This window comes from Trichosurus vulpecula, chromosome 4, assembly GCF_011100635.1.
Source record: "Trichosurus vulpecula isolate mTriVul1 chromosome 4, mTriVul1.pri, whole genome shotgun sequence".
Taxonomy (NCBI): Eukaryota; Metazoa; Chordata; class Mammalia; order Diprotodontia; family Phalangeridae; genus Trichosurus; species Trichosurus vulpecula.
Genome location: NC_050576.1, coordinates 302718185 through 302735914, shown reverse-complemented (window position 1 = coordinate 302735914; position 17730 = coordinate 302718185). Strand labels below are relative to the sequence as shown.

The 17730-nt window shown below is 35.9% G+C and overlaps 1 protein-coding gene across 1 annotated transcript in view; it reads left to right on the top strand.

The window, feature by feature from the left end:
• The window catches only part of COG3 (component of oligomeric golgi complex 3), a 66107-nt gene that overhangs the window by 10662 nt on the left and 37715 nt on the right, over positions 1 to 17730 (top strand). The window contains exons 2-13 of the mRNA XM_036756351.1: positions 19 to 165; positions 3071 to 3132; positions 6324 to 6489; positions 7445 to 7519; positions 9504 to 9596; positions 10363 to 10488; positions 10822 to 10902; positions 11031 to 11074; positions 11718 to 11844; positions 12361 to 12452; positions 13350 to 13489; positions 17364 to 17524. Coding sequence (XP_036612246.1) covers positions 19 to 165; positions 3071 to 3132; positions 6324 to 6489; positions 7445 to 7519; positions 9504 to 9596; positions 10363 to 10488; positions 10822 to 10902; positions 11031 to 11074; positions 11718 to 11844; positions 12361 to 12452; positions 13350 to 13489; positions 17364 to 17524 — 1314 coding nt within the window. The remainder of the gene's footprint in view (positions 1 to 18; positions 166 to 3070; positions 3133 to 6323; positions 6490 to 7444; positions 7520 to 9503; positions 9597 to 10362; positions 10489 to 10821; positions 10903 to 11030; positions 11075 to 11717; positions 11845 to 12360; positions 12453 to 13349; positions 13490 to 17363; positions 17525 to 17730) is intronic.

Here is a 17730-nt window from a genome sequence, read left to right as displayed (position 1 = left end):
GTGGCCCTTTCTTTACAGCTCCCTATTGAAGACTTGTGCAGTTTAACTTCCCGGTCATTGTCCATCTCTCTGACTTCAACAGTGCCAGAATCTACAGAGGATATTCTTTTGAAAGGATTTGCCTCTTTAGGCATGGAAGAAGAAAGAATTGAAACTGCACAGCAGGTAACTGGCAGTAGCTTGAATAAGGAGTATATTTTAGACATTGTAAGTAATGTCAAATAAAAGGGCTCTGGCTTAAAAAAAATGCTGTACTTTGAAATGTTATCTGAAAATATCCAGAGAAAACTCATGATTTTATGTCAGTAGTGAATAATTTTTAAATGTGTAAAAACTCATTTTCTGGTCATTTTCTAGATAAATAGAAACATATAATTCTGTCAACAGAACCTTTTTTAGTTGATCTAGTGGTGAATTTATATACCATTTGTTTTATTAAATTTTAATTGATGCATTTTTGGATCATTCCCATTGAATTTTAGTTCATGAGACAAAGACTTACTTAAAAATCATCCTTTTAGCTGGATGGCATAGTGGATAGTGCTCAGGACTTGGCATCAGGAAAAACTGATTTAGATTGTCCTTCAGACCATTACTGTCTGTATGACCCTGGGCAAGTCAACGTCATTATCATCATCATCATCCTCATAACAATCCTGGTATTTATTTACACGGTTTGACAAATATTATCTCATTTGATTTTTCACAACTGAGACAAAGATTAAATGACATGCCCAGAGTCATGTAGCCATGATGGGTCTGATTTCAGGTCTTCCTGACTGGGTTCAGTACTCTTCACCACATCACTAACTTGCCACAGCTGGCCCCTATGGCACAATGTTCTCATCTGTAAAATGGGTATCATAATCTTTACATCACAGGGTCATTGTGAGGGTCAAATGAGTTAACATGTGAAGCACTTTGCAAACCTTAAAGTGCTAGATATAAATTCCACCCTGAAAGGTAATAAGCCAGCCATGTGACAGGTCTGGCTCAGCTAAATGCTGGGGATACAGGAACAAAAAAAGAAACAACCTGCTCCCAGGAACTTTGACTTTAATGGAATACAACAAATACACCTAAAAATCTTTGTAACAAATATACAGTAAATAAACATAACATACCATGTAGTTAAATACAAAGAAGAAAGCACAGCTATAAAGTGGGAATTTATTGCCAGATGATAAATAATTTCTTGTCTCTTAGAACCTTTCTTCTTTTTGTTATTACCATTAGGTTTTGTCTACATGCTTTAGATGAACACATTTGCTTTTCGCGTATTAGTTGTTCCTAGTTTTCTCCTTTTGGTTTTACTTTGTTTACAACAAAACCTAAGTGTTTAAACAGTTTCTTGGGCTATTTCAAATGTTCTGAAAGTCTAGAATCATAGCTTCCCAAAGTGGGTGATACCATCTCCTGGGGGTGCTGAAACTATGAGGGAGTGGTAGTAGCCTCAGATACAATTAGGGGGTGTTGAATAAAAATAAGGGGGCGGCAGAAGCATAAGGAAAGATGAGAAGATAAGAACATTTTGAAAAACTGTTCATACATGTTTCATTTGTTGTGTAGCAGTCAACACACAAAATACAAGTTATAACTGATTGGTGGTCAAGTTCTCTGACAAGTCTTAACAAGCAAGCATTGGTAGTCGAGCATGCATCGGCAGGAATATGTGCATGTGATGATTTGTTTACAGTACAATACTGTATGGTTATGTGATGCAACATTGCATTATCAAAATTTCAATGCAGGGAAAACCCCACAAATTTACAATAAAATTATTAAATTTAACGTGTCATTTAAAAAAATTATATTTTTTTGAAATGATGCAAATTAAAAAAAACTGTTAAAGGGTTAAAGAAAGTGGATTTCTAGAGGAGTGCTGAGTAATTTTTTTTTTCAAAAGGGGTCAGGCCAAATAAGTTTGGGAACCTCTAGATAGTCTAGATAGTAACTAAGTTGAAAAATAGATTAAAATTACTGAATTTTATCTTTCATATGTTATGGTAACCTAGTGCATTGAGAGGAAAGTAGTCTTCCCTTGTTGTCTTCCACTCCCCTTACCTTTCCATATCTTCTCTCTTAGTTTCCTTTTTTATTTTTGTCAAAAGTGCTGTTCTCATAGTTAGCCAGGCTTAAAACATCAGAGTGAACGTAGACTTACCCTTCTCCCTTCTACACCCTCCACACTTGGTCAGACAAAATGTTCTGTCACATTTGCCTGTGTCCAGCTTCTCAGATCTGTCTCTCTGCTGTCCTTGGCACTGCCTTCATAACCTTTGCTCTGAACTCTTGGCAGTACTTTGATAGAGCCAGCATGGTGTCATGGAGACAGCAGAGGAGTCATTTAGTCAGAGAAGCTACAAAGTCACTCAGCTTTTCTGGGTCTCAGTGTCCTGTAAAGTGGGGGGTTTGGTCATGATCTTTAAGTTTTCTTCTTGATCAGAATCTGAGGAATTTCTTTAGTGTGGCATAAGAAAATCGTTTTGTACTGTGTCCATAACTTTGTGTTGTTTAGGGCATTTTCATGACTTTTAGTTTGTATTTAGGATAGCATCAATATATTTTTTAGTACTAGATTTTTTTCAGTTGGGCAATCTATCTTAGATTTCTTGCTGATTAGAATTAACCATTCATATACACACAATACCATGAGACACTCAAATTTGGCAAGCTTGCCAACATTAGTCATCCATTTATTCTTTTCATACCATGTAGGGTTTATTCTTTAGCTACTATTGCTCTAATAATTCCTTTTGTTTTATCTCACCTCAAACCTCTCCTATTTAAGAATAGTTATTTTTCTTTCTTGAAAACTTGATGTCTTTTATAGTTAGTATTTTTTGATATCTTTTGCTTTTTTTCTCTTGAATTTTAAGTTATTCGATGACTGTTCCTTTGAATTCTCTCAATTCTGGATCCTAAAGTGTGCTTAGTGTCTTTTGTCTGAGGCCCCAAAGTAAAAGTAGAGACAGTGCTTTAGGACCTTGGGGACTTATTGTGGTGTGTTAGTCCACTTCATTCTGTATATTTTTGTAAAATTGACAGTTTGATACTCTTATCTTTCTAGTTCTTCTCATGGTTTGCACAGCTACAAACCCAGATGGATCAAGATGAAGGAACGAAATATAGGTATGCTGCTCTCTTGTTTGTGGTATGTTATTCCTTTGAACTTCTGGTCACCATCCCCTGAAGCTTTCAATAATCTAATTCCCTGAGGTTTCTGAGCAAACAGTCTTCATCCAGAATTGACACACGGGAAAATTCTAACAGCAACACTTACTTGATAATACAAAGCACAGCTTGAACATTTGGCTCCTTTGTAGTGTCTTAATGACTCTAGTGTCAGAAGGAAGACTGGGATAACACTTAGACTACTTTCTTTTAGAAAGACAAGTGGAGATGTGCCGTGGCTGATAGATTAGGAGGGGAAATAAGGAAGAACCCCAGATTAGGCAGTGCAGTACGGTAGGCGAAGAACTTCCTCTGAAGTCAGAGGACCTGGGTTTAAATCCCACTCCTGATGTGTTCTGTTTGGGCTAGAGTTCAGTTTCCTCATCTGTGAAATGAATGGGTTGGACCAGAGCCTCTGAGGACCCTTTCAGCTCTAGGTCTGCCATGTTGTGTTCCTGTGACAGGTTTGAGTGAAGGTAATCATAGCTTTTATTTCTGACAGTCTAGTTGGGCCTTTCTCTCATTTGAGCTTCACGATTTAAGAAGATCTGTAGTGCATGTGCATCTTTGTTGTACAGTTAAGGAAATTGTGGTTCTGAAAAGCGAAGTCAGTTGCCCATGTAAATGCCTGGGGTAAGAAGCAAACTCAGGACTTCCAGGTTTAGCTCAAAGACAGGAAGTGATTCCACTGGAATGTGAACTCCATTCTCTATTCTTTTTTTTTTTTGTTTGTTTTGGGGGCGGGGTAGGGCAATTGGGGTTAAATGACTTGCCCGAGGTCACACAGCTAGTACATGTGTCAGGTGTCTGAGACCAGATTTGAACTCAGTCCTCCTGACTCCAGGGCCGGTGCTCTATTCACTGCGCCACCTAGCTGCCCTCCATTCTCTATTCTTGATACCATGGTGTCTCCATGGGCATTTGTGGGGAGGGTCAGCCAGTTTGGGACTGTCTGTGTGTATAGGGAGCATTGGAAAGGAGAATGTTTCTTTCCATTTGGTGTAAGTAGCTGCTGGGTTGAAGGCTTGGCGATGATGGTCTTCAGTGTTGCATAGTTTTTAGCTAGACAGTTTTCATTCAGTGATTTATTCAGCAAACATTTAGGGGGCATCTGCTATGTATAGATAGGCCTGTCTGCTGAATGCTGGGGAGCTTCTGCCTAAATGGAAGGCATATAGTCTAGCAGAAAGATGACACAGGTGACTATAACATATTCTTGTCTTGTAATAACTTAGCATTCCTAGAGCAATGCAACTTTTTCCTCTTAGTCTCTAATTGAATTAGAAGCATCAATGTTCTCAAAAATTTCTTGGAGATGATCTGGACTTCATGAAGAAGAAAAAAATCTTAATGACTTCTCAGCTTTTTTGCTAGGCACGAATTATTTAGATCATATATTAAAGTGAATTTGAGTTTCCTGAGCACAGGACATTAAATGATTTGTACAATTTACAGGTTTAATATTTACCTCCCTTCAGCAGTATTTCCTACCTGGAAGTGATAGAGATAAATATAAATTTTAGTTTATAGTCATTTTGACAAACAAATTCAGTTTTGGATTTTATAATTCTTGGGAGATTTTTCCCATAGTGTTTCTTTACCTTGCTAAATATTACACACTTCAAGAATAAAGTTATAAAGATAATTTTACTTTTACTTGTATTGTTCTAACTATGTTATACTCCCCTCACTACCATTGGCTATTATTTTGTGCAACGTAAACCAAGTTTTCTAAGCTTAGGGTGAAGTACATGCTTATTGGTGAAAAGTAGGATAATTGTTTTAAGTACCTCATATGTGAACATCAGGGACATTTGTGGTGTGATTGTTGGTATTAACTGTAAAAAATAGTTACTCATCTCTTAGTTTTCCCCGTTTGGATCTTATAAATTTTAGGTTTTTACTGGCCACCTGCTGCCACCAATCATATTTAATCTGCATTAATACCTACACATTTATTTAGCACTCTGTAAACCATAAAACATTATATAAACATGTTTTGGTTATTTTTAGTAAGGTTTATGAAACACGTGGCAAATAGTATTTTTGCAGAGAAGGAAAGTTAGCCCATAGAGCTTAGGGTCATATATAGTAAGGTCAGAAATGGAATTTGAAACCAAGTTGTCCTGGCTCAAATATTACCTTGTGTGATCCTCACAACAACCCTGGGTTATATGCTGCTTTATTCCCATTTTACATTAGAGGAAACTGAGGCAAACAGTTAAGTGACTTGCCCAGGGTCACATAGCTAGTTAGGTGTTTGAGGCTCGATTTGAACTCAGCCCTTTTTAACTCCAAGCCCTGTGCTCTTTTCACTACACCATCTAGCTGCCTTTTATTATTTACAAAGCACTATATGAATGTGAGTTATTATCGCTTCTTATGGCAGTAAGCATGTTAGATAGCAGCAGGTAGCCAACCTATAATAGGGAGCAAGTTGTGATAGAAAGAGTGCTGAAATAAGAGTAAAAAGGCCTCAGTTTAAATCCTGACTCTGCCACTTAATATCTGTATGACTTTGGTTAAGTTAGGTTATTGTTCTAGCCTCAGTTTCCTCATCTGTAAAATGAGGAGGTTGGACTGGAGGATTTCTGAGGTTGCTTCCAGCACTATATTTATGGCCCTATAATCTGCACCACACAGTTTTCCTCCATTGCCACGAATTGTGGTTAACAATATAATCAAATATGTATTAAAACACCAGCAAGCTAAAAGATGAATTTTAACTTTTACATGTATTTTGCTTCAATGAGTCATTTAACATGATTTAATATAAGCTGAGTAGGAAGGTGATATATGTGTGCATGTGTGCGCAGCTATTTTTGTTATACTGCTTGTCCTAATCTTTTGAAAACCAACCAAATCAGTGATATGACACTTAAAATTTTTAAAGTCAATTTGTGGTTTATAGTTTATGACTTCAGCCTTTTGCTTGCCTACAAAGTCAGTGACCTGCCCTCTCATGTATTGAATCAGTTTATGGCTTATAAACATGGCTTTATGTTTGTTGAGCACAATCATTTTTCATGAGTAATTGAACTTTCCGTCCTGAAATTCAAGGATTCTAATCAATGTGTAATGTAACTCTGTTTGTTGACTATGCTTGGTGGTATCATTTCTGCCAATCCCCTTTTGGTTCTATTTTCTAGACAGATGAGGGATTACTTGTCTGGGTTTCAGGAGCAGTGTGATGCTATACTGAATGATGTTAACAGAGCACTTCAGCATCTGGAGTCTTTGCAGAAACAGTATCTCTTTGTGTCCACGAAGACAGGTACTCTGCATGAAGCTTGTGAACAGCTCCTGAAAGAGCAGGTAAGTTAGTTAGGGGAAGGAGGGTCCGGGACACTGCTTAATGTTTTGGTTTTCAAGTGGCTAAATGGAATTGTTTTTCGTTGTTTCTTTCATTTGGTGAGTATTCATTGAACTCCTGTCTGTACTGTGACAGGTGCTGTGGGTGGCTTATATTGGTGGCATCTGTTTGTATGCTGAACAAAGATGTGTATAAGGAAAGAGGTTGGCTTTCCTGAATCCTGAGCCAGTTTGCCTGTTGCTTTTTTCAGCCTAGAGATTAGAGAATATCAGTGGCCTATCTTTAGTGGTTAAAATCTTTGTGCTAATATGAATTATGATTATAGAGCACTGGATCTGGAGTTGGGAAGATCTGAATTCAAATCCAGCCTCAGACACTTCCTCGCTGTGGCACCCTGGACAAGTCTCTTAACTACTGTTTGCCCTCGTTTGCTCCTCAGGGTTCTTGTGAAGATGATCTTTGTATAAAGCACTTTGCAAACCTTAAAGTGCTACATAATAACTGTCTGTATAGTAAGAATGAAAATATCATTTACTTTTACTGACCCTAATTAGCTAAAGTTTGTCAGATAAAATTTTATTTTAGATTTTGGTTTTCTTTCAAATGAAACAGAGTACAGTGGAAAGAACACCGAGTTTGGAATCAGAAGCCTTGGGTTTCTGCCATGTACTCCCTGGTAACCTTGGACAAGTCACTTGACTTCTCTGGGTCTCAGTTTCCTTATCTGTAAAATGAAGGAATTGGACTCAATGACCTCTGAGGTTCTGTCTAGCTCTAAATAAAGCATCCAGGATCCCATGAGTAATTTGTATTTTTCTGCTTAGGAACTAGATTAAATTGATTTTAAGTGATTCTATATGTATTGTTTTTTGAATCTTGAGTATGAGTTAAATATTCATTCAATATCTCAGGATTTGTTGTGAGATTCTTGTGATTGTCTTTTTCTCTCTTAAATAGTCAGAGCTGGTTGACCTGGCTGAAAATATTCAACAAAAACTTTCCTATTTTAATGAATTGGAAACTATTAACACGGTATGTATTAAATACTTTCAGTAAAAAGTAGTATTTTTAGTTTTAAGTGCTTATCTCAGATATTTGAAGGACTGAATGCTTATTGACTGACCATCATAGTTAGCTTATATGATATTCTGATTGAAAAATGATCTTTATTTTTTTAATATCTCTTTTCCAAAGTTAAATATTTCTAGATACTATTTAATAAATTCAGATTCATAGATGAGAAGGATGTCTATGTGTATATAATACAAATACATATATGTGCTTGCATATAGGTATAATGTGTATATGCATGTACATTTACACATGTATATATACATAACATATTTATTTTATGAGATACTAACATTAACCGAATAAAAATGACAAAAGATAAGCATAAGCTTCTTGGTTGAAAGTCTAACGGGTGCCTAATTGACAAGAAAAATATCAGGTCCACATTGAAACTGAAACACAACTGAAAATACCAAAAAGAGGAAATAACTAAATAGTTGTTTTATGTGATTACTGAATATTAATTTTTTTCTTTTAGTGCAAAAATTGTATGTAATTCTAAGTAATGGCAAAGGGTAAACTGAGATACTTTAAGGGGTAGCATTTTAATACAGGAGTGCAAAAACTGTGGATGGGGAGAGGGACTGGATTCGTGATTTCACCAATGTGAGGAACTTCCAGGAGAACAAACTCCTTCTACCAATGCAAGTTGGTCCCTTCTCTGCAACTTATACTTTTAAAAGAATTGCCTAGAGCACTGAAAAAGGGTCACAGGTGGGACTTGGCTTTAAGGACAGCTTTATATCAGTATGTCAGTGGTTCTCAGAGTGTGGTCCATGGACTATTGGGGTTCTCTGAGACCCTGTTGGGGAGGGACATGTTTGTCTAAACTTTCTTTATAATAATACCAAGATGTTATTTGCATATTAAAATACTTCCTTTTCCTACTACCTATCGATGAGGTCAAATTTTCTTCATATATATTTCAACCAAAACAACATGTTGCAGTAGATTGCATATAGAGCAGATATGAAAATACAGTTGTCTTCTATTATGCTACACATTAAAGAGATTTGGAAAATTAAGTAAATAGTACCACTCTTCTGGCTACCTCTTATTGTTTTGGAAAATAGATTTTTTTTTTAATAAAAATGAGTTATTTATGTTAACATGTAAAGGGTTTATTGTGATTTCTAAATGAATATATAAATAAAAATGTAAAAGTTTTTTTATCAGTTTTAATTTCTAATATAATGACTGTAAATGGACATAGTCCACATGAACAAAAGTTCTTTTAGTCCTTAGTAATTTTTAAGACAGAGCAGCTAGGTAATGCAGTGGATAAAGTCCTGGGCTTGGAGCCAGGAAGAATCATCTTCGTAAGTTCAAATCTGTCCCCAGAAACTAGCTGTGTGACCCTGGGCAAGTCACTTAATCCTGTTTGCCTCAGTTTCTTCATATGTAAAATGAGTCGGAGAAGAAAATGGCAAACCATTTTAGTATCTTTACCAGGAACATCCCTAATGGGGTCACAAAGAGTTGAACACGACTGAAATGACTGAACAGCAACAAATTTTTAAGATTATAAAGGAGTCCTGAGACCAAAATATTTAAGAACCACTGCACTGTGCTGTGTTGCCCCTGACCACTCCCCATAAAAAAGAGTACCTCAAAGTTATATTGTCCCATATAAAATTCAGTAGGAGTGAACTGAATCAAATTATCTCTTTTTCCTACTTGCTCAACATAAATGACGACATTACAGATTTATAAGCCTGCCCTTACTGACTCTAAAAATCTGCTATAAAGACTTGTGCAGTTAAATAGGATTTATTTTGATGGGAAATACAGTAATATTACAGCTGAGGAATGTGCTTTGCAAACCTTAAAGTACTATATAAATGAGATTTATTACTACTACCATTACTGTGATGTAATTTAAAACTTTTTTCCCTGCCTATTCTCATATTGCAAGACTGATGTATTTTTTTTTTTCCTTTTAAAGAAATTGAATTCCCCTACATTGTCTGTGAACAGTGAAGGATTTATACCCATGCTGGCTAAATTAGATGATTGTATAACGTATATTTCTTCTCATGTAAGTTACTTCATTTTCATATACTTAAAAAAAAATAGACTATTAGAGCTGGGGAAAAAACAACCTTAGAGATCATCTAATGCAGTCCTTTCACTTTAATGATGAGGAACCTGAAGGCTTCACAGCTTAAGTAAGTTTGCCTGTTGTCCTGCAGCTAATGAGTGGCAAAGCTGTGATTGGAAGCCAGGTAGAATGCATAACTTCCACAATCAGTGTTCATTCCACTAATGCTGCCTCTTACAGGCATGGTTTTATAATTTCCCACTTAAATACTTTTTTGTTTCCTACAAAAAGAAAAAAATATCTCTCTTGTGTATATATTTTTCCCCAAAGTCTTTCATGGCTATTAGCAGTGAAGACGAGTGCTTTTGGTTTTTGGTGTCCTGTTCAAGGGACAAGGCTATCATGAAGATACACACTGCTTTCAAAATTTCTGTTTTTTTTAGGGTGCTGACATTAGAATGCTTGGTCCTGTTTCTCTGGAAACCAGGAAACCCTCAAGATTTGGGGGATGGGAGAGCAGTTCCTCCCCAGATTTAGGTCCTTCTCATATACCATCTTTCCTTCCTCCTTCTCACCTACACATCACCAAATCCCTAGCTATTTCTCTGGATATTGGTGTGAGAAATAATACTATATCAAAATACATGTTGCTATATGAATAACTTTTGCTATTTTGGCTCTTAGATTTTTCTGAAGTTATGCTTTTATTCTCAACAAAAAATTTTTGTTTTAGTCATTAATATATATTCTTTGTTGTTTTCAGCCTAATTTCAAAGACTATCCTGTATATTTACTTAAGTTTAAGCAATGCCTTTCTAAAGCTATGCACCTTATGAAGACTTACACTGTGAACACACTACAGAACCTCACAAGTCAGTTAATCAAGCGGGTAAGTCAGTTTATTCTGATATATCTTTTATCTTGAATTGTCTATTCCATATGCTGCATTACAAGTGTGAACTTAGTATGATATGATTTGTTCATATTATGATTTTCACTCTGAGTGGTGACAACTTTACATAATAAAATTAAACTCTGATTTGGAGTTTGAAAACTCTTCTAGTTAAAACACACTTTGTTCTTTTTGGGGAGTCATTTTTGATGCTTCATATGGGCATGTAGGCAGAATTAGCAATAGGAAGGATCATTCCCTATTTGAAGAATTACTTTTTGCTAATTATTTTAATTTCTCTCTTTCTTCCCATTCCATGTATTTCTTTAGGATCCTTCATCTGTGCCAAATTCAGACAATGCCTTCACGCTATTTTATGTAAAATTTCGAGCTGCTGCTCCCAAAGTCAGAGTAAGTTTGCTGACAGTTATTTACAAGAATATTCCTGGTAACCATTTCAGTTGTATGAAAGGAAGGTAATTGAATCATGATATTGACTAGCTCTGGTATTTATGTTTCTCCCTTTTTTTAAACTGTAGACTCTCATTGAACAAGTAGAGCAACGATCTGAGAAAATACCAGAGTAAGTAAATAGCAACCATTCCATTTGTGGAGTACCTACTCATCTGGGAGTGTTGTGTTTTTACTGTTTCCTTCCCGGTTGTTTATTGATGGGAACCTGACCTAGGACCGTGGCCCTGTTTCCTGCATTATAGAAACTTATTTTGACAAAATAGGGCCACATCGAAGATTTAGCTAGTCAGCTGACATGGAGAATGGGCAGTTTTCCTGCCAGTCTTTTCTACAGTTAGTGAATAAAGCTCTGAGTGAATTCTCTGGAGTAGTGCTTTGCTGCAAAGAGCAGGGTCATGGTGCCTAGTCAGCTTGGCAGATTACTTGTAGTTTTTTTTTTTTTACTATTCATATAAATATCCCTCTTTATTAGTGTAGGTAGTTGAGAGCTGATTTTGTAGTTATTCAAATGTGTTTTAGAAATTTAACTTTTTATTCTTTGGAAAAATATGTTTAGGTATTGAATCCAAATTTAGTGCCCCTAATCAAAACTTTATATTTTATGTTCGTTCTCTTTCCATCAGTATCTAGCATAGTGCCTTCCTTACACCCAGTACTGGAGTTGGAATGAATGATATACTCATAAATCTTAAGTGAAATTTAATACCTGAAGTAAAAATACTAAATTGAGAAAATTTTTTTCTTTCCATCAGATACCAACAACTTTTAAATGAAATCCATCAGTGCTACCTTGATCAAAGGGAGCTTCTGCTGGGTCCTAGTATTACTAGTACTGTAACTGAGTTAACAAGTCAGAACAACAGAGATCATTGTGCCTTGGTAAGAATTTAACTTTATCTTAAAATTTCTTCTAAGTGAAGTGTCCAAAAGCTTTATCTATGTATCATTTTTGAGCTCATGTATAAAAATATATCAGACTTCTTTTCCCTTTTCTAATCTAGACATATTTAATTTTCACTGAGCTATAGATTATCTGAATTGGCATTTAACTTTCTCAGAAAGTAGAGGTGTGTGTATGTGGAAGTAGGGGGTTCATGGAAGGGGGCAAACTTATTATACTAAACTAGTTTTCAGGAAATGGAAATAGGAAAATAAACATTGACCCTTTCAAGATTGTATTTTCTGAACTTTTTAGGTGAATGTCACAATTAAACTTTAGATTTTCCTCCTTTTACTGTAGTAGTGTTTCTGCTTGCTGTGATTTTAAATAAAGTAACGGAAAATTCCATGAATAGGTTTCTAATAAAAATCACACTTGAATTTGATGATAAAAACTTTGTAATATTGGAAATGTTGCATTTCTTTTTAATAATTTGTTACCTTTGTTGATTATAGGTTCGTAGTGGCTGTGCCTTCATGGTTCATGTGTGTCAAGATGAACACCAGCTTTACAATGAATTTTTCACAAAACCAACATCAAAATTAGAGTAGGTGGTAAATGGATTTTAACATTTTGCTTACAAGTTTTAATATGGGACATTCCAGTGGCCTCACATAAATTGAGAACTACCTGTTGTTGTGATCATAATTGAGTATCACAGCAAATCAGAATTATATTTTTAAACTGCAGAAAATTTTCGTTTTTCTTTTGCGACTGAACATTTAGTGGTAAATTGAGAGGGAGGTGACTGGGACCATTTTCTTCCCGAGACAAAAAACACATTAAAAAAAAACCTCAAGCTGTTTATTGATGTGCAAATGCTTTTTGATTGGCTCACTGACTACTTAGAGAAGTGTTGTATTGTGGAAAGAAAGAGATCTCTTGAGAACTAGGAGCCTGGTTTTGGTCTCTGTTCTGCCATTAACTAGCTGGCTTTTAATTTTTCTAACTTCCATTACTTGCAAATTATGAAATTGAACTAGATGGTCTCAAAAGTTCCTTCCACATTATAGTGATGAATGACTTCAGGTGAAAATGGCTTTCACATATGGGGGATACCATTTTATTCACTGTGAAGTAGAATAGAGGAAGTAAATATGCTTTTGAAAATATTTTCATCCTATGGAAAAGTAAAAATAAAAAGTACAGAATAAAATAAATTGCATTTTTTTTAATGAGGACATGGTTTTTAGGGTAGTTAATTTTAATGGCTTCTAAGCTGTGCACATTGGTTCTAAACTGTTATAACATATTTTAAGATCCCTCAAAACTGCTTTCACATATCACTATAGATTATTGATAGGAAAGAGTTTTCCAAATGGAGAGACCTTTTTTTATTCATGCTCAAATTAACGATAAGCTTCTTTATGGTTCTGTTATCTTAAGTACTATTATGGTTTCCTAGAAATGTTACTTTTAATAATGTCATTCTTTTTTATTGTAGTGAACTTTTGGAGAAACTGTGTGTGTCCTTGTATGATGTCTTCAGACCATTGATCATTCATGTTATTCACTTGGAGACTCTGTCTGAACTTTGTGGAATTCTTAAAAATGAGGTGCTTGAAGATCATGTACAGAACAATGGTAATTTATAAGTAAAAATCAGAATTTCAGGTTTTTTTTGATAAGTACAATAGCAAGTCTTCTACAATAGTGTAGATGCTGAGTTTTGTGAGTAGCTCTTGGATTTAACATTTTGGAAATTTGGTTGATTTTTAAAAATGCAAGTATGTATAATATTTACATTAATTCAGAGTTTCTTTTACAAATAAATTAGTAGAGGTCTGAGCCATGAGTTAAGAGACCTGGATCCTGATCTCAGTCCTGCCACTAACTAGCTTTGTGATCATGGGGAGATCACATAATCTGTCTTTATCTCAGTTTTTATATCTATAAAGTCAGAGGTTAAACCATTTCTAAGGTCTCCCTCAGTACTGTGGTTCTCGTGATATGTTATCTGATTTTGAAGCTCAGGGGTAAGTTCCTTGACTCTGATGGGATCCAGGTAGATCTGAATTTGTGTTTCAAGGCATTGGCAAGAAAGGGTGATAATGTCTTGATTGCATAAGAAGTTTGTTTCTATTTTAGGCTAATTTCGTAGTAAAATTTGAATGATTACTTCTCTTTTTTGGGCTTGGTAACAAGGATTAAAATTTAGACAAATGATAAAGTAAAGGAAAACTTTCTTGACATTTTAAGTATACTTAAAAATCAGTCTCCTAGGTAGGATTGACATTTTGGATTGGGCATTTTGGTACAATACTTCATTTCCAAAGAAGCTGCATGAACAGAGAAACTTGGTAAAAGCTAGTGGTGTAGTACATTACACACAGTGAACCTTTTTTCAAATTATGCAAAGGGGAAAGTAATTTTTGGAATTGAAATATGCATCCAATTGACACATTTTGAGGGCATTGCATTTTTCTGTGGCTTGGAAAAGCTAATGTTGTCCTGGCATTTCAGTTGAATACCTCACAAGTGATCATTTTATTCGTAGAGATTTTTTTTTTCCCTATCCAGGCTGTCTTTAGGAGATGGATGGCTGTGTTTTTCTTAAAAACTTCCTTATCTTCTCTCGTTTCTCATTTTTACTTTATTCCTTTCTCAAAAAGACATCTCAAATTCAATATGTGTGTCCAGAACACTTCATTATTTTCCCCTCAAAACCTACTCCTTGACCAAATTTCCCTGTTTCTAAGAGACTACCTTTCTTTTAGTCTCTTAGGGTCATATGGTATATCCTAAACTCATCACTCTTCCTGATGATCTCTTAGATCCAGTCAGTTGCCCAATCTTGTGTTTCTACCTCCACAGCATCTCTTATATTTCATCATCCCTTTCTCTATTCACACACCTTATTTCAGGCCCTCTTCCCCATATTATTGCAGTGGCGTCTTAATTGGTTTTCGTGCCTCAAATCTCACACCACTCCAGTCCATCTTCTGCCCTCATGCCAAAGTGATTGTCCTCAAGCATAGATCTGACCATATCACACCCCTACTTGGTCAGCTTCAGTGGTTTCCTGTTTCCTCTAGGATCAAATATCAACTCTGTTTTTCTACAAGATAAAACTCTTCACAGTCTTGATTCAACTGTCTTTACAATCCCATCATACCTTCCTCCTCCTCCTCCCACTGTCTTCAGTCCAGTCACATTGGTCCACTTTCTGCTTCTCACCTGTTTTCCTCACCTCCCTCTCTTGTCTCGGTGCCTGTGTACTTGTTGTCCCCTCTGCCTGCAATGCACTCTCTCCTCCCCTCTGCCTCATAATATCCCTTTTTTCAGGATGCAGCCCAAACGGCATCTTTTGTGTCAGAGATGTCAAACTAGCAGAGGGCAAGTGGGCACCCAACTGTTTGAACAAGCTAGCAGCTGCTGTGGGGGGTTGTAAAATCAACAATAACCAGCTCACAGAACGCTGCAAAAGCCCAGGTTCTTTTGGTCTGCTTTACTAAGGAAAGCAACATTAAGGGGTTAACAATTTTACTTTAATCCAGCATACAGACATCATTCACTTAGTTCAGGGGAAAAAGCCAGCACCTTGAACTTCAGAGCAAATACAAATACAAAGATACATTAGGAACAGATCAAATTGCAATTCAAAGTTACCAAAAAGCATCAACCTCTGAGTTCATGAGCCGGGGAGCTTGACAATGGCTGGCCTAGAGTCCTCCTGTGGCTCAGAGCTCTGAGAAAGAGCTCTTTTTCAGGGTCAAAGGTGAGTCACGCATGCGACTCACCCACGTGACCTAAAATCGCCACAAAGAGGCGACTTAAACCCATGTGGTCTAAAAGCCTCTGAAGTCCCAAACATGCCACTCAAACCCCTGTAAACTACGCCCTCCTCTGAGGCAAGGAGGTCACCAAGGACTCCCAATCTAATCAAGGAAACAAAAGCCAAACTCTTCAAGGACACTTGGCCCATTTTGATTGCCAACACACCAACCAGATTAAAATGTCATTGGGAAATGTTTAACAAAATAAATCAAAATGCAGTACAACGTAGGTAATGTTAATGTGTGGTTTTCCAAGTCAGTATGGAGCTTGCAGGGATCCTTTCTATTTAGAGGCTGACACCACTGTTTTACATGAAGCCCTTCTCACCCCCTCAACTTGCTAGTGCTTTACCTTTCAAACTACCCTGTATTTAACTAGAGTTTACCGAAAGTCTTAGTGCAGTCTTCATCTTTGATAACTCCAGAAGTATAACCGCTATAAACTTAAAAAACCAAATATCATTTTGAAAGTTTATTTAATTTTCTTTTACACTTAGTTTTGTAAATTTTGAGTAATAAAATTTTCATTTTCACTTTAAAGAGATAGGCACTCTATTATGCATGGCACATGTGAGTTTCTGGATGATGTTTTCTCAAAAGCAGTGGATCAGTAGAGAAGCTCCCCTTGTTTTGGTCACCTGATTTATCTCTATTAATTAGACTTTTTTTGTGTATGTGTGGAGTCACTTTAAAACTGTTGTATGTGCATCAAGACCTCATTCTTTGGATGATTTTTTAAGGCTAGAACAGTTGTATTCTTTAAGTCACTGAGCAACAGATGCTGATGAAAGGTTTTACAAACTTGGAAAATCAGCTAGTGATGTGTACCACATCGTAGATGTATACATGGTAGTCATGTTGAATTTTAATAAGAAAGATTAATATTTAAACATTTAAATATTAGCCTTTTAAATGTTTTTTTTTGTAAGTTTGCAAGTGTAGCATTTATACTTTTCAAATTATTAAAGCTTAAAACTCTACTAAGATTTTTGGGATATGCTGTATTTTGTATCCATTCTGTATGTACTTCTGTTTGTCCTTGTTGTCTCCCATATTAGGATATAAGTTTCTTGTGCGTAAGGATTGTTTTATTCATCATATCTGTATCCCAAATGACTAGTATAGTGTAGCCAAGCGACTGGCACATAGTAGGTGCTTTATAAATAATTGTTAATTGCTTGATTCTCTTTAAGGCATTTAAAGTACAAACACTGTTAGACTAGGCGTCAGAAGAACCTGAGTTTGAGTACCTGCTTTGTCCTTAACTAGATCACTGAGCCTCTTGATTTCTCTTTGGTCTTCTGCAAAATGAAGAGAATAGCAACTTTTCTATGTATTTTAAGAGTTGGTGTGATGATCAAATGGGATATAAGAGGGAAGTGAAAGGCAATAAAATGCTATGTAAGTGCAAAGCTTCATTGTTATTAATAGAATGACTTTTCACTACATATTTGTAAGGAGGTCTGTGGGCCAGTTTAATCATTTTTTAAAATAGTTAATAGTATTCAGTGTCTTTCCTTGAGGTCACTGGAGTGAGTCATAGCAAAAGGGAATAGAACCACAGTCTTTTGAAATAGGTTTTTTGCCAAGTGGTCCATATTGTTTGAATGATTTAGTAAATTGCTTTAAAAAATAAATTTTTGTAAATCTGAAAAGGTGAAATTTTCATTTGTCTTGATCAGCTGAACAGCTTGGGGCATTTGCAGCTGGAGTAAAACAGATGTTGGAAGACGTACAAGAACGACTTGTCTATCGGACTCACATTTACATTCAGACCGACATCGCTGGCTACAAACCAGCCCCAGGAGACCTAGCTTATCCTGATAAGTTAGTCATGATGGAGGTAAGATTTTTAATTTATCCTTCATTTCATTTTTTAATGTAGTAGCTTACCATGAGACAGGCTTTTTCCTTTTCGTTGTCACATAGATGTACTGTCAAGATAAACCTGCTGTTCAGTATATGAAATTAGATTCTAAAAAAATAACATCAGGCTGTTGAATGAGTTCAGTAGAAATACTCTTGACTAGATTGTCATTCTTCCAACAT